Genomic DNA, 22,142 nt, shown 5'->3' with positions numbered 1-22,142 from the left:
TGGGAGAGACCGGACAAACGCCGTTCCTTCGCTTGACCCCAGTTGCTCTCGCCCGCTCTCCCGTACCACTGTTCTTTTATTGAGGTTACATGAATATGCATCGGTTCATTAACATATGACGTCTACATACACACAAAGAGTACCTTGCCTGTGTATGTGGGTGTATGTGTGTGTGTGTGTATGTGTGTGTGTGTGTGTGTGTGTGTGTGTGTGAGATCCAGATGTGACCCTGTGAAGACTCCCCAAAGCTGGTGCCAGGAGTCTAGCGGTCCATCTGAACAAAAGGCTCTTATACTTAAACAGATATACGTGTGCTTGCTATACCATAAATCAATAAGAAAAGATATGACCTCTCCTAGGAGGTGTGATCTACGCCGGAACACTCTGTAGAGGGAGTGAACGCACTCCCCCTTCATGCTACACAGAGCTGTTACAGACCTCCTAGGATGAGACATTCTTTCAATCTACAAATGATTATACACCTCTAAGCATATATGGTTAAATATTTCTAAGCATAAATGACAATCAACAATACAAATCTAACAATGGTTATTTCTCAGTTATGAACTGCGGTTTACCCCAAGGCAGCTGGCTCGCTCCACTTCTCTATTCAGTTTTCACTGATGATCTGCAATATGTCTTGGCTTAATCTTGGGTATGCCAATGATTCCACCATGTTTTATTCAGCCAGTGACAACTCTGAATTGACCAACGTGTCACAACAAAATTTGCTGAATGTGTTTGACTGGATAAGTAAAAACAACATGATTTTAAATGTATCTAAATCCAAATCTGTTAATTAGAAGCAGATTAGTCAACAGCCCACAACTGAGTCTTTCCATAGCCAGTGTTAGAACACGTCACCCAGATGAAACTACTCGGCGTTACCATAAATCACCACCTTTCATGGTCTCAGCACATCAATTGTTTTTAAGAAAATGGGACAAGGCATAGCTATGGCTATGAAATGCTCTTTCTGTATCACTTCAATTATGAAAGATGTCATTAATGCACTAGTAATGTCTCATCTGGAGTATTGTTCAATCATTTGGTCAGCAGCTAATAAGACAGATCTTAACAGACTTCAGTTAGTCCAGAATAAAGCGTCCAGATTAGTGTTAAGATGTTCATACTATAATAATATTGATAAAATGTATTATCAACTTTCTTGGCTTCCTGTACAGACTAAAATATTCTATGGCTTACTTGTATTTATAAAGAAAGCAATTCTCTTAAACACACCACATTTATTTCTGCTCAGCTGCAGTATCCAGATGAAATACATAATCATATTACACAGTTTTCAACAAACTGCAATTTAGTAAATGCTCGAGTTAAAAGTAACTTTTTGTAAAACTGTTACATTTAGAGCAACTTTTAAGTGGAATAAATTGCCTTATAAAATTAGAGAATTATTCAAACTATTCAAAGCTTCAATGAACACTTAACTATGGAAAAAAAAAAAAAAGGATCCATAACTCAAAATTTCAAGTTACTTTTCTCAAAATTTTGAGTTATTAACTCGAAATTTCGAGTTAGCGCTGCCAATCAGTAATATATGTGAATGACGTCATTTCCTCGTTACCCGGAAGCTGAAGCCCTCAGCTACAAATGCTACAACTAAGCTTACATCCAGTCGTGAATGCACAGATTGCTGAGTGTTTTCAGCCTGGCTTCACAAATGATGAAATCCCTGTGTTATTAGCTGAATCACATGGTGTTACTATCAGCAAACGTACTCGCGAAAGCGCCAATTTGTTGGGATCCGTTTTTGAGTGCACGTTCCTCTGCCATGTGCTTCCGGGTAACAAGAAAGCGACCTCATTCACCTATATTTTTGATTGGCAGAGCTAACTCGAAGTTTCGAGTTATATTTCTCAAAATTTCAACTTATGGATACTAGCTGTTTTGTTTTTATTTAGTGGCGGAAACGGGCTTCCATACTTAAAAGCCGATTCACAGAGCTTTTAGTTGTTGTAAATATTGTAAGAGATGATTTGTTTTTGAAATTTGTGTAATGTGCCTGAATGTTATTGATATTATTATTATATTGTTATTATTGATTGCTTATATTTTAACAATTGTGAAACCTCATTGTGGATGTAAGAGCCAAATCATGTGGATATCTTGAATCCACTTTATTGTATAATATTTTATGTGATAGTATTTGACGGAAGATGAGCAACATCTGTTGTGGAAGCTAATGGGGTTCTTTTTAAATAAACAAAAATACGATTTAATATCACTGAATAATTATGTATAAATCTATAAAAATTAAAGAAATATGTAATAGGAAACTACACTATAATATAAATTGTAAAATAATATAAAAGTGTGTGTGCATGTGTGCGTGCAATCAGGCGGGATGGGCATGATTTTAGTGTTTGAACAGTCATGAATTATTTTTAACAGCAGGTTGGATGTAATGTGTTAGAACTACCAGCAGGTGGGGATAAGAGACCTTTAAGGTGTTTGGTGCCACACTCCACCTTCAGGTTTAAAACTAGTGTTAATGGAGGGAGTTTGAAGGTTGAGTTTGTTCCACGACTGCATTTCACTCACTGCCTCTGTTTGTATCTCTGTCACTGCAGGACCAACATGGAGCGAGAAGTCAGCGCTCTCAGGAGGCCGACAAACCTCACAGAAGAAAGGGAGAGAAAAAACACACCTGTGACGAGTGTGGGAAGGGTTTTACTGAGAAGGCTAATCTAAAACAGCATCAGGTCATCCACACTGGAGAGAGACCGTTCAGCTGTGACTTGTGTGGAAAGTCTTTTTCCTGGAAGGTTGCTCTAAAACAACACCAACTCATCCACAGTGGAGTTAAAGCGTACAGCTGTGATCAGTGTGGCAGAGCTTTTACTCGCAGTAGCAACTTACAGAGCCATCTAGTTACCCACTCTGGAATTAAGGCATACAGCTGTGACATCTGTGGAAAAACTTTCAGCCAGAGAGGGCACCGAAATACACACCTACGCATTCACACCAGACATGATGTGTACAGCTGTGAACAGTGTGGAAAACAGTTTGTAACTTACACACAGTTACAACAACACATGTTTAGCCACACGGATGAGAGACCTTATAAATGTGACCTGTGTGAGAAGACTTTTAAAGCTCCACGTTACCTGAGAGAACACCAACAGATCCACACCAGAAAGAGACTCTACAAGTGCAGTTACTGTGAGGTATGTATTTATATTGTTATCTTGTCATTTTAGCCTGACTGTTTGGAACAACTCTGCTCATTAAACTGTGTTAGCATGTTAGCAATTCTACTGCATGGAAAAGCAGCTCTGAGTGATTATTCAGATTTTCATGTCAGTTATGATTTTAGTATTACTGTAGTATTATGGTGGTAGTATTGTAGTTATTGCAGCCCAGTAAACTGAGTGTGTTAACTGAAACAGTCAACTGTAATTGGACGTCTGCAGAGATGCTCTTTATTTCAGGCGACGTTCAGGATAAAAGTGTTGAAGGACTGACTTACACTGTCTTTGTGTCTTTGTTTAGAAGCAGAGCGACACAGATGGATCCAGTTCTCAACCCTGTCATCACCGTGGTGGTGGGAAAGACTTTCGTTGTGACCTCTGTGGAAAAACTTTCATTCAGCAAAAGACCCTAAAAAGACATCAACGTAGACACACTGGAGACAAACTGAAATACTGCAAAGAATGTGGGAGAAGCTTCCCCACATCAGGTGACTTAAAACGGCATGAACTGATTCACAGTGGGGTTAAAAAGCACCTCTGTGATCAGTGTGGGTCATCCTTCACCACTACAAATAAGCTTAAAAGACACAAACGAGTCCACACAGGAGAGAAACCATACAAGTGCAGACACTGTGACAGAAGCTTCTCAGATTCAGGTCATCGTAACAGGCATGAACGTACACACATGGAAGGAAACTACAGCTGTGACCAGTGTGACAAGAGCTTCAGGAATCTCAGTTCATACTCCGAACACAAACGATCCCACGTTACTAATAAACTGTTTCACTGTTACCAATGTGCCCAAACATTCACCTCATTGTCTGCTCTGTGCAAACATCAGCGTGATCACTCAGGGCTGAAATCACTCCCATAACTGGATCACAGTGAATCTGAAGAGACAGAAAGATCCTCTGGTTTCAGTGTCAGACTCAAAAAGCTTGAGATCAGGCTCCACAGAGTTCAGATAGAATCATTTAAACTTGTGTTGAACTGAACTGGTTGCTGGGCTGAACTTCTACATAATACAGATTTACATGGGATCTTATTTTCTGTCGTTTTACTGAGTCAGTTTTGTCCTTTTTTCTCTGTCCTGGTTTTGCTCGTCTATAAATAATTGAAACTCAGTCAAATAGTTCATTGTTCTCCAGCAAAACGTTTTGGAAACTCATGTTTAACCTTTAAAACTCTGACATGTTTTAGCACACAAGGCTTCATCGGGGAGTTCACTCATGATTGGACCATGAGAATAAAGGTTTTCAGTTCTTTCAAAGAGAGTCTTGGAGGTGTTTGATGTTTCTGTTTTTCTACAGAAAGGAAGAAACTATTTTTCTTGCTTTATGTAGTGTGGAAGTTTTTAATGTTTCTTTCATCTGTGATGTTCTTGAATGTGTTGACATGAAGATGGTACAAATAAACTGTCCTTTTAGCTTTAGCTCCTAATTTATTCATTATTTATGGATGTAGCACAGCAGCAGTTTCTTGATTAACACATGGAGGGCTCGGGATCTGATGGTAAATAATGTTTTGTGTCCTTGTACACATCATACAGCTCAGCTGTTCCACAGATGTCAGGTTTACACAGTGGGATGGTTTGTAAGAACGCAGCTCTCCTGTGGATAAATCCTTACTCTTAGCCTCAGGACCTCACACAGTCCCAGCAGGTTCGGTCAGAAGATTTATCCCTTATACCAAAACGTCACTGGTTGAACTGGCTGCGTGCATCTCTGAATGTAAATTGGTGCACTATTAATAGATCACTCTTGAACGGTATCGTCACCCTAATTTGCCCACTTAGTAAATCTCACTCATGGCCAAGAAATTGAAATAAATCTTGTTTCCCTGCTGGATAGTGATCCACTGTAACTCTGCTCCTCCTTCCTGTTTAGGATTTCTGTGGCTGAAGTAAAATTCCCTCCATCCATCACTTATCCCAGCTAACCCAAAGTAAAAGAAAGTTTTGCTCATCTTAAAAAAGCATTACAATAATGGGCATTACCAATGCAAACTGAATAATACAGAAGATGAAAGAAGAGACTTTGATCAGTTAATAAAGCTCATGATCTTGATTCATTGTGGCTGCTACACAGATACTTCTGGGTCACTTCTCTCAGTTAGGAACCTTCCTCACCAAAACTGACTGTTGGACCACACCCCTGGTTTCATGAGAAATTGTTTCAGTCACGATTTCTCTTCCTGTATTTCAGAGTAAAGACTGAAGTGACAAATGGAAACATGTTTAAAAAACGCAATGTGAGAGAGACGTTGAGGTCCTTAGAAGTTACCCTGGGTTTTTCTGTCACCCTGCTAGATGTTACACACCTTGTCATTGGACTGATTTCTAAATTAAATGCGACGTAATATTTGCTCTTGGTTTGTTTCTCCTGTACAGAACCTTGCAGTACAACAGAAACCTAAAAACATTATTTGTAGTTGTTATTCTTAGTTGTTCTGCTGCCTAAATACCACAGGGTGTAATTATGAAGTTATTGAGCTGCATATACTTTACGACCTGCTTAAGTTCGAGGTCACAGCGTCTGTAGAGCAGCTGGAACATAATGAAGTCTACAAGGTTAAAGTTTTATCTTCACTTGTTGTTCTCTCTGCTGCTTGGTTTGATGGATCTGAGAGCTTTTGTTTTTATTACTGTTATTATAATTATCATTAATATTTTACTCTTTAAAAGCTTTAAAATAGTGTTTGTGTTTGAAAAAGTTGATTTAAGAATTGAACAGAAACATCTGTCATAAAAATCGCCCAAAGGCACAGAGACAAACTCAAAGGATGCAACCTGTAACTTTCTCTTCCTTCATGTCAGCACCATCATCGATTATTTATAGTAAATGCATATAGCAACAGTAACACTTTAGTTTGGATTTCATAATTTCTGTAATTGGAAAATATTATTTTGTTTAAAGACAGAAGTGAGTGCGTAGTTACAACATTAAAGTGAAATATTTAATAGTCTAATAACAGATTATGTGTTGAAGCTGTCGTTTCAGGAGGAGAGAAGCTGCAGAGAGGCGTGTAAGACTGCAACTCTGCTTCCTGGTCCCAGCTCTGGATAGTCATATTTTAGGGGGTTTAATAAATGTGTCCATATTTCTAGAAATGAGAGCTGCTCCATCCAAAGTGGGATGGATGCCGTCTCTCCTAACAAGACCAGGTTTCCTCCAGAAGATTTGCCAATTATCTATGAAGCCCACATCGTTTCTTGGACACCACTCAGACAACCAGCAACTTAAGGAGAACATGTGGCTAAACATGTCACTCCTGGGCTGTATCCCAAAGGCTGCTCGAAATGCGGCCCTCAAATGTTTCCTTCATTTCCCCGAATTTTAAGGATGTGTCGGTGTAGACTTCGTGGCCCAACATATCCCAGATTGCATAGCGCGGCGGTGGATGTGGATAATTTTGCCGAAAAAAACGGTGGAAGCGGAGCGGCCAAAGAGTAAACTTTTAAAAGTAAGTACTGTTATGATGTCTCAACAGGACCTGGAAAAACTAGTCCATGCATTCATCTTTAGTAGGCTTGATTACTGTAACAGCATCTTTACAGGTCTACCTAAAAAATCAGTCAGACAACTGCAGCTCATTCAGAACTCTGCTGCTCGAGTCCTCACTAAGACCAAAAAAGTGGACCACACCAGTCCAGCTCTGAGGTCTTCACTCTGGCTGCCTGTCCGTCAGAGGATAGACTTTGAAGTTCTGATGCTGGTCTATAAAGCTCTGAATGGTTTAGGACCAAAATACTAGTGATGGTGATATAAAGCCTCGTGATGAACTGAAGCTTTCCATCCAACTGGTCGACTCATGGTTCGAAGCATTGTGATGATTCATTTGCTCTACTTCGCCATCAAGTGGACGATTCAAGTGAAACAAGCTCTGTGATTATAATGATGTGACGTGTAAACCGCTAAACTGAATAAATAAATTGTTTTCATGATTATTTATCCCGAATATTGTCTCAGTATGTCTGATACAAAAGAGAAAGTGGAACCTATCAGGACAGAGTTTTGGTATGATTGTGTAACTGTTAGAGCTGGGTATCGTCACTGATTTCTAGAATCGATTCGATCCGATCTGGGTAAATTTTTCCTCAGACAGTCAGAAATGTTATAATTCAGATCACGGATCAGTACATTTCCATATTTTTATATCTATAAAAAGAAAGATGAGATTTGCGAGACTTTATCAAAGGTGTAAGCATCACAGCAGATGCCTTTGTATCAAAGTAGCTGAGGCTAAAACAGAAAAACGATTTTATAAAAATATTCTGCAGTAGATCAAAAACGAAAGAAAACCATTAATCAACATATGAACATTACCTGATGCTGCTGAAGTGAAGCAGAGAAAAGTTACAGAGGTTTAGAGACACGGCTAAGCGTTTTGCATTTTGCATAATTTTAAAAAGTTTACATTTGTTCAGTAGCCTACTGAACAGCAGAAATTAGGTTTTCTTTTTGGAAGTAAGTAAAAGGGAAAAAAACAGCGACCGACAGCGCTGTAAACAACGGTAGACTTGTGCATAACAAGCAAGCGAATAATGCAGAAAACTGATTTTTAGACGGGAAACTGTTCTTGGAGTACAGAGAGAGACCACGAGCTGTGCATGACGTGTGATTTTATCGTGGTGGAAGCAAAATAGCAAAAGTCAGAGGGAATTCATGGCTATGTTTATGTGAAGCGTAGTTTGGATCTTCTTTTGCTGCTGGTTCAGTCAATATTGTTTGGAGAGGTAAAACCTACAGCTTCAGAATCAGCGCAAAAAGGGCGTAAAACACAAGGCCCGCCGACAGATCAGAACCAGCGAGCTGTCGGATTTCGGCCCTAACCGTGTCCGTGCCGTCGGGTGAGAAAGGCCACATCTCACTGATTCTGATGTGTCGGCGGGTCCGCGCTTTGTGTTTACGTCTTTGTGCATAATAGCCTACGTGTATCTGCTGTCATTTACTGTTTTAGCTGTTTGGTGGTTGTTGAAATTTAGTGAGGTTTAACCTGAGATTCTGGCGTTTGGGGCAAAATAAATTTATATTAAAAATCGATTCAGGATTTTAATGAATCAATATCACGTTATCCAAGCTAGAATCGATTTTAATCGATAATCAAAACCCACCCCTAGTAACTGTGTAATCATGCTTATGTACATCTGGATAATGACACAAACTGTGTGGCGCTCCACTTTTTAATAAACTAAAAGACATTATACGATCTGTAGTGTTGTTTATTTATATTATGGTACTTATCAGTTGTGATATTTATTACTGTGTGCATACTTTATTAGAAGAGAAAAAAAATCTCTTCCTTGCTGGTTCCATCGAAGAAGAAATGCTCAAGTAACTGTGTAGCACGTAGGTAATCCAATTCCACAACACAGCGTGATGAGGGAATCAGCTGTGTTTTGCTGCCCATTTTATTTCGAATCTGGCGCGAACCGGCGAGCCAGTTCCTGAATCAGTCACGTGGTACGGACTGCCCACGAGGCCTTGAACGTCACTGCATACGTAATCAAAGCGAGCCTCGATACGCGCTTCACAAAAATTCCCCCGAGATTACTCGACACGCTTCGAAGCTTCGACACATCACTACCTCTCACATCTAAAGGTAAGTGTCAAGGTAACTTTGAACTGTTCAGTCAATCTTGAGTTTATCGAAGTTTTCTGAAGGACGCTTTCTGTTGCTCTCTGTGAGAGAAGACCGTTAAAGGCGAGGCTCTCCAGAGTGTAGCAAAACAGGAAACCACAGCTGGGTGTGTGTAATGCTGGGCTTATGCTGGGCTTACACTGTGCGATTTTTGGCCCATTTTGAGCCGATTTTTGAGTCGTGCGACCGTTTTGGCGATCGGCCCGATTTTGGCCTTCATCGTGCGTCGTGCATCGCGTAGTATACGTGGGCTAATGCTGGGCAGACACTGCGATTTTTTTCAGTCGCGCGATTCAGCTCCTACTCAAACTGTACGTTGACTCGCAGGGGTTAGAAGTTCATAGGTCACGGTGCAGGGTCTCACACTATACGGCCCGATGCTCTGATGCGACCTGAGTGCTCACACTGTGCGTCCATAAAATGAAGGTTATAACGGAAATTCTGTCGCTCGCTCTCTCTCTCTGTCTTTCACTCACACAGACACACCACCACCATCAACTTTGCTAAATTGCTAATGAAAAACATTGATCAGGCAGCTGTGATTGAGCAGCAGTGTAGATCCAACTATTTTCACGGTTGTTGTGGTCGTGATAATTTTGTGAGGCCACATCGAAAAGGCTCGAATGAGCTTTCCAAAGTTCTACAAGTTGTGCTCCCATCGCTTGTGTCCAGATCACACACATGTGCTGTGCCGTCTTTTTCGCTGACATTTGTGTTTGCGCGTGCGCAGTGTGACAAACTGCGGTGACACCCTGGTCAGTTCTTCTTTCATTGACTGAAGGGTACCAACAATTTTGTCCACGTCTACGGCGCTACTCCCTCGGACCGAGAAACCCCTCTCTCTCGGGTCTGGGTGACGGTATTGCTCTTGAGCTCATGTAGAGCACACTGTCCTTGCTAGAGACAGATGAAGGCGGATTCCTCTTCACTCAAGTCTTCCTCCGACAGCTGGCTTCACCAATTCACTGTTGCTGGCTGCAAAGGGTTACTACTCACTTGCAGGAGTGGCCGCAACCACTGGCAATAAGCTGCTCTTTATAGAGGACTCATGCTCGGGGAGACGTTTTCTGGTCCACCCTCTCTCCCAGAAGAGCCCCAGGAACGCTTGTGTCATCTTTGCATACCTCCACAATTACATATTGTTTAGTCTTTAAAAAAAAAATTGAGATTTTCCGTGTACCACCAGAGAGAGACTAAGTACTACTAGTGGTATGTGTACCACAGTTTGAGAACCACTGTTCTAAACCATGCTGTGAAACTCCTGGGGACCACCCCTTAAGGGTGAGATTAAAAGTATATGTGTATGACTGAGGGGCTGCCCCTCAGATCTGCTCTGGGAGAAACATAAGAATGTAGAAGAGGTGAAGGGAGTGTGTTTTTAAAAAAACAAAACAAACAAATACGTTCGATAAAGTGCTTTCGGTTCGGTATGCATATGTATCGAACAATACAAAATCTTTTATTTGTTTTATCAACTTTTCTTCCAACGATGCTGTCTGTGTTGAGCGCTCAGTAGATCTGTGTTCGACTACCCCGCCTAGGCTGCACTGTCGAGTGCAGATCCACTGAGCGCAGCGCAAGCTAGCAAGACAGAAGCCAAGCTCGTTGCAATATGGCAACTGCCTCAACGCTACCCGAAATTGAACCTCCCCCACCTTCATTCAGATCTGGCGTTTGAAACTATCGTGATGTTCATGTGAAGCATGACCCTGATGGTAAGCGCGTCATGGACAAAAGTAAAACAGTATGTCCGATGTGCCACGCAATGCTCAATTGGTGGGAACTAGTGCGTTATCGCAGTTAGCTCGTTAACATGTTGATGCCGTCCAGCCCCACGCACACGATCCATGGTAACTCGTTAAGGGAGATTTGCAGCGTTATGGCGTTAACGTCATTTTAACGAGATTAACGCTGACAGCACTAGTGGGAACACAATGAATATGACTACACATTTACGCCGACATCATCCTAGTGCAAAGACAAGTGGAAGCAGACAAAAACAACAAGCACACATGCCACAAACGTTACCAGAGTCATTTAGGCAGCCGTTAGCACATGATTCTCCTTATGGGGACCTGATATGTTTAATATGCTGCTGAGAGTATAGCCCAGAAGAAGCGTATAGTATAGCTTTTATTTTGGAAAGAGCCATTTCTCTGTAATAAACTCTCTTTTCCAAAGATGAGCGATTCCTCAATCAGATTTATTTATTTATTTATTTTTGTTGTTTCATCAACATTAAATTTAAAAACTGTACTTTTGAGTTAAAATATATATTTATAATGTTAATAAATGACTAATTAAAAAGGCATGAACATTTTTCTTTTTTGTATCGAAAAAATATCGAACCGTGACACCAAAGTATCGAACAGAACTGAACTGTGAATTTTGTGTATCGTTGCACCCCTAGTTGGAGGTAAAAGTGCTACAATGAAAAACATTTCAAGAAAATGTAAAATAAATGTATTCCAGGATAAAACACAGCTGTCTTTGTGTTAACGCTGCAAATCGGTGTGTCGGCCCACTGGGCATTTGATTCTAATAACAGGCCTCAGTCTCTCCTGCTACTGGTCTGCATACTGCTAAATTTGGTATCGGTGCTCAAACCTTTTGTGTCTGTTTGCCCACCTCGGGAAGCAAAAATTTGTTGAACATATGAGACACTTTGACTCTTCAGTGCAGTGTGGAGCCTAACAAAGATCTGTTTTGTGTCCCAGCTGATCAGCAGGAGAAGAGTCTGACGGAGCAGCAGAGGAACATTTTCAGCTACTTGGACTCAGCTCAGCCACTACAGAGAAAACAATGAGCTCAACACAGAAGGTGACAGACAGAGCAGGGCGATATGACCAAAAATATTTATCACGATATACATTTGAAAATTTGCGATAACAATATAGCTGATGATAAAATTGACACTAGACAAAATACTTTACAACTGCACAACTTTATTAGTGCAAAAAAACCCCATCAATGTATTTTCACTTAAACAAGCAGCTGTTTTTTATGTGCATTAAAGTTATATAAAAATTTAACAGTGAAAATACAAATGCCTTGGAGCAAATGTCAGCCAATTTCCTCTGGAAAATCCTTTTGGTTAAACTGTCAGCAAGCAATTTGCATTTGCACTGTTAAAAATTTATATAACTTTAATACACATAAAAACAGCTGCTTGTTTAAGTGAAATTACATTGATGGGATTTTTAATAAAGTTGTGGATTTGTAAAGTATTTTGTCTCGCCTCAATTATATCGTCAGTTATATTGTTATCACAAATTTTCAAATATATATCGTGATAAATATTTTTGGTCATATCGCCCTGCTCTACTTTCATGTGTTACTGTTTAGGCTCAAATGTGTTTGATGTTTGGTGCCTTTTTCTTAATGTAAAAAAACCCCTCAGGTTACAATCAGACATTTTTCTTCACTGAACCAAGCTGGTCATTTTACCAGCTCAGCTCTAATCATATGACAGATAATTTATGGTATAAACATCTAGATGATGGGAAAGTGGTGTTCTTGGACATGATTGTTGGGCTTCATTTCTGTACTGAACAGTCATTTTAAGTTTAGCTGGTAAATAACAATTAGCTAATGTTGTTCATGAGACTAAAGTCATCTCACTTTGGTAACGTAACTATAATATGGCCAATAATATAGTTATTGTATTAATCACTTCACTCAAAGACAAGTATCTTTGACAGTGTATATATAGATGTATCATATATAAGAGACAAATATTGTTCCTTTAATTTGTTGGCATTACTAAATTTGGCTCAATGCTTACATATATGTGTAAAAAGCAAATGTACGAGCTGTGATAACTGTGTCTGATAAAATGAAGAGTAGACTGATATTGAATATTCCTTTATTGGGTGAGAAAATCAGACCATGTCATAACTGCTTTAAGTCATACAGAATAGATATCAGAGCCTTAAACAGGCTGACTTCTGTTAAATGGGTCAAACTGGGCAGAAAGTATACAAACACATAACATCCTTATAGAATATGATGTAACACTATAGATCAACTTACCTCAGAACATATAAAGCATATAAACAATTACAGCAATATGATGCAACAAACACAGCAGTGCTACTGATCCAAAATACTCAAAGCTTCATAGAACTGAAACAAACATTTATTTTTAGGTCCATTCTGCTGCTGATACATACTTTAGGTTTCTGAACATTAAACTTGTTGCTGCCTTTCATAGTGTGTAACTTGAAGGCCCTGAGTACTTTCTCCCACACTGAAAACACTGGAATGATAAAATTATTTGAACATTACCTAATAAGACTGATTCAGAACAGACAGTTAGTTATTTTAAACTTTCCTAGCAGTCCTTCACAAACAGGGAACAGTCTGTCTATTCTCTCCATCTGTCAGCTGCTGCTGGCTCTTCCTCCTCCTCTTCCTCACACATTGCTGAGTTTGTCTTGGTGGATCATCAGGGGTGCAAAGCCTCACAGATGATGTGCAGCAGTGGGTCCCTCAGTCTGTCCTCACTCTGGACACTTGCAGTTGTCACACATGGAAATCAAATGTGTGATAAGCTGCAGGATTCAAACACAAGTGTAACTTATAAACACATGTTCATACTTTTATTCCACAATCAGAGAGAAAGAGAGAGAGTGCAGGACAGACAGACAGGTGACAGTCTCAGGTGTATACACTGCTACAAAACAGCACCAGAGAAGCAGGATTTAGTGTTTGTGTTATTACGAGTGCTACACAAGAAGAGTTCCCAGATGGTGCAGTGGACACGTGTGTGACTCCTGTGATTAAAGGATCTTTTTTTCAGCTTAACGAGTGAACCGTCAGCTCGTTCAAACACACGTTAAAGTGCGTTTGGCTCGACACCACCGAACAGAGGCAGCAATATAACATAGCTAACATTAACAGTGCAGTGAATCCTGCTTGTGCCGTGATATTCAGGACTGCAAACCGAGCAGCATCACTGACTTTCAGCTTGTTGTGTTTGTGGATATATGACTGACTTTAATTATCCACAAAATCATCACATTCTCTGTAAGATTAAGGTCGACTATTGAACAGTGAATATTTTAAAGTAAAGGCTTTAAAACCAAGTTAGTACAAACATCACTAATGTCACATAACTTTGCCAACATGTGGCCAACAGTAATGTTTTAATGTTCTTCATTATTCAACATTTGCACATAAATAAGTGAAATAATATTCAGTACTCACTTTTAAAAGTTTACTCGCAGTTTTTTCGGCAAAATTATCCACATCCACCGCCGCGCTATGAAGTCTGGTATATGTTGGGGCATGAAGTTTACACCGACCCATCCTTAAAATTCAGGGAAATCAAGGACGCATTTGAGGCTGCATTTCGAGCAGCCTTTGAATTGGGACAGCCTCACTGTCGCTGTGACGCAATCGGCCTTATAATGCGGCCTTTAAGGCTGCAGACCCTGAATTGGGATACAGCCTATGTCAGGCTGATTGGGTTAGAATGGCAGACCTGACATGTTAAAAGGAGGGTGGTGCTTGAAATTATTGTTCTTCCATTGTAAACCATGGTGACCTGCAAAGAAACGCGTGCAGCTATCATTGCGTTGCATAAAAATGGCTTCACAGGCAAGAATATTGTGGCTACTAAGATTGCATCTAAATCAACAATTTATAGGATCATCAAGAACTTCAAGGAAAGAGGTTCAATTCTTGATAAGAAGGCTTCAGCACATCCAAGAAAGTCCTGCAAGCACCAGGATCGTCTCCTAAACACGATTCAGCTGCGGGATCAGAGTGTCACCAGTGCGGAGCTTGCTCAGGAATGGCAGCAGGCAGGTGTGAGCGCATCTGCACGCACAGTGAGGCGAAGACTTTTGGAAGATGGCCTGGTGTCAAGAGGGGCAGCAAGAAGCCCCTTCTCTCCCCCCAAAAAAACATCAGGGGCAGATTGATCTTCCACAGAAAGTATGGTGAATGGACTGCTGAGGACTGGGGCAAAGTCATATTCTCGGATGAAGCCTGTTTCCGATTGTTTGGGGCATCTGGAAAAAGTCTTGTCTGGAGAAGAAAAGGTGAGCGCTACCATCCGTCCTGTGTCAGGCCAACAGCAAAGCATCCTGAGACCATTCATGTGTGGGGTTGCTTCTCATCCAAGGGAGTGGGCTCACTCACAATTTTGCCCCAAAACACAGCCATGAATAAAGAATGGTACCAAAACAGCCTCCAACAGCAACTTCTTCCAACAACAGTTTGGTAAACAACAATTCCTACATAAGACACACAGGATTATAAGGGGCACCGTCGATTTTCAGAAAAATCAAAGGATTGATTTTAAGTGTGCCGTATTTTCCAAAAAACACGGTAATAACGACGGCCTGCTAGCATGCTCTACCACAAATAGTGCTTTGTTGTGTATCTGAAGGACGAAAGCTAAACCAGTTCCACACCACTGAAGTTGAAGCATTTTTACAAACCAATTCTGGTTCATCTGTTTCATTCAACGATCCGCTTTCACCCTTCTCATTCTCCGTCACCGCCATGCTTTTTCCTCCATGTGTGTGTGAAAACAAAAGCACTGCGCAAGCGTGTTTTACCCATATTCTATCGTAATATTTGAATTTCTTATTGTTTCCCATCATTATACCGGTATTACCGTATGGGGGTGCCTACTGGGGTCAGCGGGGTCACTTGCCCCTCCCTTCCTTCCCTCCCCATCTCCAGCTGCCTCCCTCTTCCCGCTCCACCACAACCACCCACACATGCAGGGCCTTGGAGTAGGGGTGTGTCACCAGGGTGCAGAGGAGGCTACCCCCCCCCCCCCCCCTGTCCCCTTCTGGCTGCCTCTGCCTCAATTTTATCCCACAACTTAGACATTCACATTACTCACACTCTCATTACACATACATATAGGATCTTGGGGGTGGGCACGCTACACGGATTCCAAATTACCATCAGGGTGTACACCTCACCCCTGGCGTCGTTGCCCACCTCTCAATTTTAAATACACGTAGACATTGAGGGCTAGCAGGAGGGACTATGCGCTTACCTGCTGCTCTCTGGCAGGTAGCTCCATGCCCTCCTGGGTTTTAAATGCACCTTAGAACACACATGCATCAACACTACAATGAGCGGGTGGAGGGAGGTTTTGGAGTCTTCTCTCACCCCCATTCTCTGCGGCCTGCTGGAGCGGGGGGGCTAGAAGGAGGAGTTGGCCGTCCAACTGGGGTCTGGAGTATGGGGCCTCCCTGCTGCTGCGGAGTCGGGGCGGTCTGCCTCTCCCCACCGCAGGCAAAAGGGTAACACCACCTGGGTCTGGGTGCAGTTCCCCCCTCCAGGGGCAAGGGTACCTAGACCCGGTTCGTAGAGTACGCTTGGGGAGTGTGATCGTGTGTACAGCGTCTCTTTATGTCTGTCTCCACGTTGGTTGAGTGTGGAGTAAGTGCATATGAGAGCATGAGGGTGGGAATGGATGTTTGTGTCTGTGTGTGCCTGTATGTCTGTGTCTATATGTCAGGTTGGGTGTCAGACGCCACCTCTCTGGGGACATCTCAGGCCCTCCAAGGTTTGGAGGCCTATCTCCCCCTACCACCACTTCCCCTGCCAGTGGCGGACTCCCTCAGGTGTCGGTGCGTTGGTGGTTCTTTGTGTCCGGGGATGGGCGTCCAGGTACACACCAGCTCACTCCTTGGCGGCCGCTTATCGGGGCTTGGAGCCTGGGGCTCGCTCGGGCCACTTCGGAGGTGGGGTGCCCCCGGCCTCTCGGCCTGGTGCTCGGTCACTCAGGCACGGCTGGCTGCCGGCGGAGCTCACGGGCACGTCACTGCAACCCCCCTGGCTTCTGCTCCGCGGCTGCTGAGCGAGCCCTCATCTGGGACTCTCCTCAGCTCTTTCTGGGACAGTGGCGCGGCTGCCCCTCTGTTGGTCTTCCTTGGTCTCTTGTGTTCTGGGGGCCTCTGGATGTCTGGAGTTTTGATCTCCTCCATACCTGCTTCATGCCCTGGAGGACGGGGCTGTGCCCCCCCCCCACCCTCTAGCAGATTATTACATGAAGGAACCTTTTAAAAAAAACAAGCGCGTCCATGCTCACAGGTGTACACACGGGTGATCACACCCACAAACTACACCCTTTTTGGCTCCTACCTCAAACCACACTGTGTTCTGTTGATCTTATGTGCTGCACAATAATGTTTAATATTTAGTATTTACTGTCATATTCCCATATATCATTGTGATGTTGTTTTTTTCTATTACTCTTGTTCTCTTCTGCTTGTTTTCTTTTTTCTTTCTCAACAGGTGATCCAGGTGATTGATATATGCATTTTTTCTTCTTTTTCTGCCCATTCTGTTGGTTTTTGTTTTTTGCCCTTCTCCCCCGTCCCTCTTCTCAGCTGTTTCTCTTTCCCTCTTTCTTTCTCCCCTTCTTTCCTCCAGTCAAGTCTGTCCCATATTCAGTAAGTGAAAATAAAATAAACAATAAAAGGTGAATCAAATGGACCATTACGGCAAGGCTGGGATGGTCAATTTGGTAAAGTAAATCCGTTGGGCATCTTTCTTTGCCTTTAGACAATAATTCTGATGGCAAAAGAGCCAAACGGGACAGGCCAAAAAAAAAGAAAAAGATGTTCATACTACACTAATATTGATAAAATGCATAATGAACTTTCTTGGCTTCCAGGCTAAAATATTCTATGGCTTACTTGTATTTATAAAGAAAGCAATTCTCTTAAACACACCACATTTATTTCTGCTCAGCTGCAGTATCCAGATGAAATACATAATCATATTACAGTTTTCAACAAACTGCAATTTAGTAAATGCTCGAGTTAAAAGTAACTTTTTGTAAAACTGTTATATTTAGAGCAATTTTGAAGTGGAATAAATTGTCTTATAAAATTAGAGAATTAGCAACTATTCAAAACTTCAATGAACATTTAAAAGCTGATTTACAGAACTTTTAGTTGTAAATATTGTAAGAGATGGTTTGTTTTTGAAATTTGTGCAATGTGTCTCAATGTTATTGATATTATTATTATTATTATTATTATTATTATTGATTGCTTATGTTTTAACAATTGTGAAACCTCACTGTGGATGTAAGAGCCAAATTATGTGGATATCTTGAATCCACTTTATTGTATAATATTTTATGTGAGTATTTGACGTGAGACGAGCAACATGGAAGCTAATGGGGTTCTTTTTGAATAAACAAATAAACAAACATAGGATTTATTATCACTGAATAATTATGTATAAATCTATACAAACTATAGAAATATGCATTAGAAACAACAAGTGTGTGTGTGTGTGTGTGTGTGTGTGTACACAATCAGGAGGGATGGGCATGATTTTAGTGTTTGAACAGTCACGAATTATCATTATTATTATTATTATTATTATTATTATTTATTTATTTATTTATTTATTTATTTATTTATTTATTTTTATTTATTTATTTTTTCCAGCCTGATATTTTTATTAAAGTTTTTGCATCGACTTTTACAAAAGACAAATTGAACAATATGCCGTTTTCTTTTTAAAGAACATAAAGCAATATAAGACATACACTCCCACCTCATAATTATAGCAGTACCAGTGGGTATACAAACAGAAAAAGGAAAAAATCCAATCTAATAATACTAGTAACAAACCCTAGGGTACAAGACAACAGTTCCTGAGTGTACAAGGGAGATGTGGAGAGTATCCAAAACCCCCACCTCCACACAGACACATAAAAACCAAAACGCACAAACAAAAAAAAAAAAAAACCAAAAAAAAAACCCCACACATGATAAATGGTCAACTTAGTTATAGGGATAAATCAATTCTGTTAGAGAAAAGAAATATGTATAAAGTAGTTAAATAAATATCATAGAACGCAGGCACAATAGAATCCATATACTTAAACTTAGGCCTCTTACTTGAACATAAGATAAGAAAAAATAAAATATGATAGAGTCTGAGCTGGCTAATTGGGAGCATTGCGAGACCGCAAAGTCTGAACATGATCAAAAAAGGGTTGCCAGGTCTTAAAAAATTTGGCCGTAGACCCGCGCAGGGTGAATTTAATCTTTTCGAGTTTGCTAAAATGCAGAACGTCTCTGATCCAGATTTCCCAGGATGGGGCAGAAGGGGACTTCCAACATAGCAATATTCTGCGTCTTGCCAATAAGGTGAGAAATGCGACCAGATCCGCTTGAGGCGTCGGCAAGGCAACTGAATCAGGAAGAACCCCAAACAAAGCAGTTAAGGGCACAGGTTGGAGGGTTAGCTGGATGATCTTAGATAAAATCAAGAAAATATTAATCCAGTATTGTTTGAGGGATGAACATGACCAAAACATATGCATTAAAGAGGCAGGTGTTTGATGACAACGGTCGCAGTCAGGGCTAAGATTGGGGTATATTTGAGCTAGTCTGGCCTTAGTCCAATGTACACGGTGCAGAATCTTACATTGAATCAGCCCATGTTTGGCACAGAATGAGGAGCCATGGACCCGGTAAAGAATTTTATCCCAAGAGTCATCCTGAATCACACACCCCAGATCCTGCTCCCATGCCAATTTAATAGCCGAGATTGAAGAGTTGCCAAAGGAACATATTCTCCCATACAAACAGGAGATCAGGCCCTGTAATGAGGGCGGAGGCAATAGAAGGTTATCAAAGTCATGATAAGAAGGTCTAGATGGGAACTGAGAGGAACGAATTATTTTTAACAGCAGGTTGGATGTAATGTGTTAGAACTACCAGCAGGTGGGGATAAGAGACCTTTAAGGTGTTTGGTGCCACACTCCACCTTCAGGTTTAAAACTAGTGTTAATGGAGGGAGTTTGAAGGTTGAGTTTGTTCCACGACTGCATTTCACTCACTGCCTCTGTTTGTATCTCTGTCACTGCAGGACCAACATGGAGCGAGAAGTCAGCGCTCTCAGGAGGCCGACAAACCTCACAGAAGAAAGGGAGAGAAAAAACACACCTGTGACGAGTGTGGGAAGGGTTTTACTTTGAAGGGTCATCTAAAACAGCATCAGGTCATCCACACTGGAGAGAGACCGTTCAGCTGTGACTTGTGTGGAAAGTCTTTTTCCTTGAAGCGTTCCCTAAAAACACACCAACTCATCCACAGTGGAGTTAAAGCGTACAGCTGTGATCAGTGTGGCAGAGCTTTTACTCACAGTAGCAGCTTACAGAATCATCTAGTTACCCACTCTGGAATTAAGGCATACAGCTGTGACATCTGTGGAAAAACTTTCAGCCAGATAGGGAACCGAAATACACACATACGCATTCACACCAGACATGATGTGTACTGCTGTGAACAGTGTGGCAAATACTTTGCTACAGACACACAGTTACAACAACACATGTTTACCCACACTGAGGGACGACCTTATAAATGTGACCTGTGTGAGAAGACTTTTAAATCTCCACATTACCTGAGACGACACCAACAGATCCACACCAGAAAGAGACTCAACAAGTGCAGTTACTGTGAGGTATGTATTTATATTGTTATCTTGTCATTTTAGCCTGACTGTTTGGAACAACTCTGCTCATTAAACTGTGTTAGCATGTTAGCAATTCTACTGCATGGAAAAGCAGCTCTGAGTGATTATTCAGATTTTCATGTCAGTTATGATTTTAGTATTACTGTAGTATTATGGTGGTAGTATTGTAGTTATTGCAGCCCAGTAAACTGAGTGTGTTAACTGAAACAGTCAAATGTAATTGGACGTCTGCAGAGATGCTCTTTATTTCAGGCGACGTTCAGGATAAAAATGTTGAAGGACTGACTTACACTGTCTTTGTGTCTTTGTTTAGAAGCAGAGCGACACAGATGGATCCAGTTCTCAACCCTGTCATCACTGTGGTGGTGGGAAAGACTTTCGTTGTGACCTCTGTGGAAAAACTTTCAGTCGACGAGACACCCTCAAAAGACATCAACGTAGACACACTGGAGACAAACTGAAATACTGCAAAGAATGTGGGAGAAGCTTCACCACATCACATCACTTAAAACGACATGAACTGATTCACAGTGGGGTTAAAAAGCACCTCTGTGATCAGTGTGGGTCATCCTTCACCACTGCAGGTGAGCTTAAAACACACAAACGTGTCCACACAGGAGAGAAACCATACAAGTGCAGACACTGTGACAAAAGCTTCTCAGATTCATGTAATCGTAACAGGCATGAACGTACACACGTGGAAGGAAACTACAGCTGTGACCAGTGTGACAAGAGCTTCAGGAATCTCAGATCATACTCCGAACACAAACGATCCCACGTTACTAATAAACTGTTTCACTGTTACCAATGTGCCCAAACATTCACCTCATTGTCTGCTCTGTGCAAACATCAGCGTGATCACTCAGGGCTGAAATCACTCCCATCACTGGATCACAGTGAATCTGAAGAGACAGAAAGATCCTCTGGTTTCAGTGTCAGACTCAAAAAGCTTGAGATCAGGCTCCACAGAGTTCAGATAGAATCATTTAAACTTGTGTTGAACTGAACTGGTTGCTGGGCTGAACTTCTACATAATACAGATTTACATGGGATCTTATTTTCTGTCGTTTTACTGAGTCAGTTTTGTCCTTTTTTCTCTGTCCTGGTTTTGCTCGTCTGTAAATAATTGAAACTCAGTCAAATAGTTCATTGTTCTCCAGCAAAACGTTTTGGAAACTCATGTTTAACCTTTAAACTCTGACATGTTTTAGCACACAAGGCTTCATCGGGGAGTTCACTCATGATTGGACCATGAGAATAAAGGTTTTTAGTTCTTTCAAAGAGAGTCTTGGAGGTGTTTGATGTTTCTGTTTTTTATACAGAAAGGAAGAAACTATTTTTCTTGCTTTATGTAGTGTGGAAGTTTTTAATGTTTCTTTCATCTGTGATGTTCTTGAATGTGTTGACATGAAGATGGTACAAATAAACTGTCCTTTTAGCTTCAGCTCCTAATTTATTCATTATTTATGGATGTAGCACAGCAGCAGTTTCTTGATTAACACATGGAGGGCTCGGGATCTGATGGTAAATAATGTTTTGTGTCCTTGTACACATCATACAGCTCAGCTGTTCCACAGATGTCAGGTTTACACAGTGGGATGGTTTGTAAGAACGCAGCTCTCCTGTGGATAAATCCTTACTCTTAGCCTCAGGACCTCACACAGTCCCAGCAGGTTTGGTCAGAAGATTTATCCCTTATACCAAAACGTCACTGAGTCTCCTTTGCTGTGCTGTTTTCACAAAGAAACGTAAACTGAAGACCTGAACTTACAATGTTTTAATTAGTTTAGCAGATTCAGTGTCTCCATGTGC

General features: G+C 41.1%; 2 protein-coding genes across 2 annotated transcripts; both read left to right on the top strand.

The window, feature by feature from the left end:
• The first annotated feature begins 674 nt into the window (after positions 1–674).
• Positions 675–4,642, top strand: LOC146701603 (uncharacterized). Its single transcript, XM_085469259.1, has 3 exons — positions 675–753; positions 2,536–3,188; positions 3,514–4,642. The coding sequence occupies exons 1-3, from the start codon at positions 675–677 to the stop codon at positions 4,084–4,086; spliced, it is 1,305 nt and encodes a 434-aa protein (XP_085325385.1). The 3' UTR covers positions 4,087–4,642.
• Positions 4,643–8,719: 4,077 nt separating this feature from the next.
• LOC146701602 (uncharacterized) lies at positions 8,720–21,774 on the top strand. The gene is made up of 4 exons (XM_085467909.1): positions 8,720–8,813; positions 11,570–11,672; positions 19,722–20,318; positions 20,644–21,774. The coding sequence occupies exons 2-4, from the start codon at positions 11,655–11,657 to the stop codon at positions 21,334–21,336; spliced, it is 1,308 nt and encodes a 435-aa protein (XP_085324035.1). The 5' UTR covers positions 8,720–8,813; positions 11,570–11,654; the 3' UTR covers positions 21,337–21,774.
• The last annotated feature ends 368 nt before the right edge of the window (positions 21,775–22,142 follow it).

The sequence above is a fragment of the Copadichromis virginalis genome, linkage group LG9, assembly GCF_057382275.1.
Source record: "Copadichromis virginalis isolate Kocher_CV1m ecotype Utaka linkage group LG9, C_Virginalis_male_GT1.1, whole genome shotgun sequence".
Lineage (NCBI taxonomy): Eukaryota > Metazoa > Chordata > Actinopteri > Cichliformes > Cichlidae > Copadichromis > Copadichromis virginalis.
This window is presented reverse-complemented; position numbering and strand designations above follow the sequence as displayed.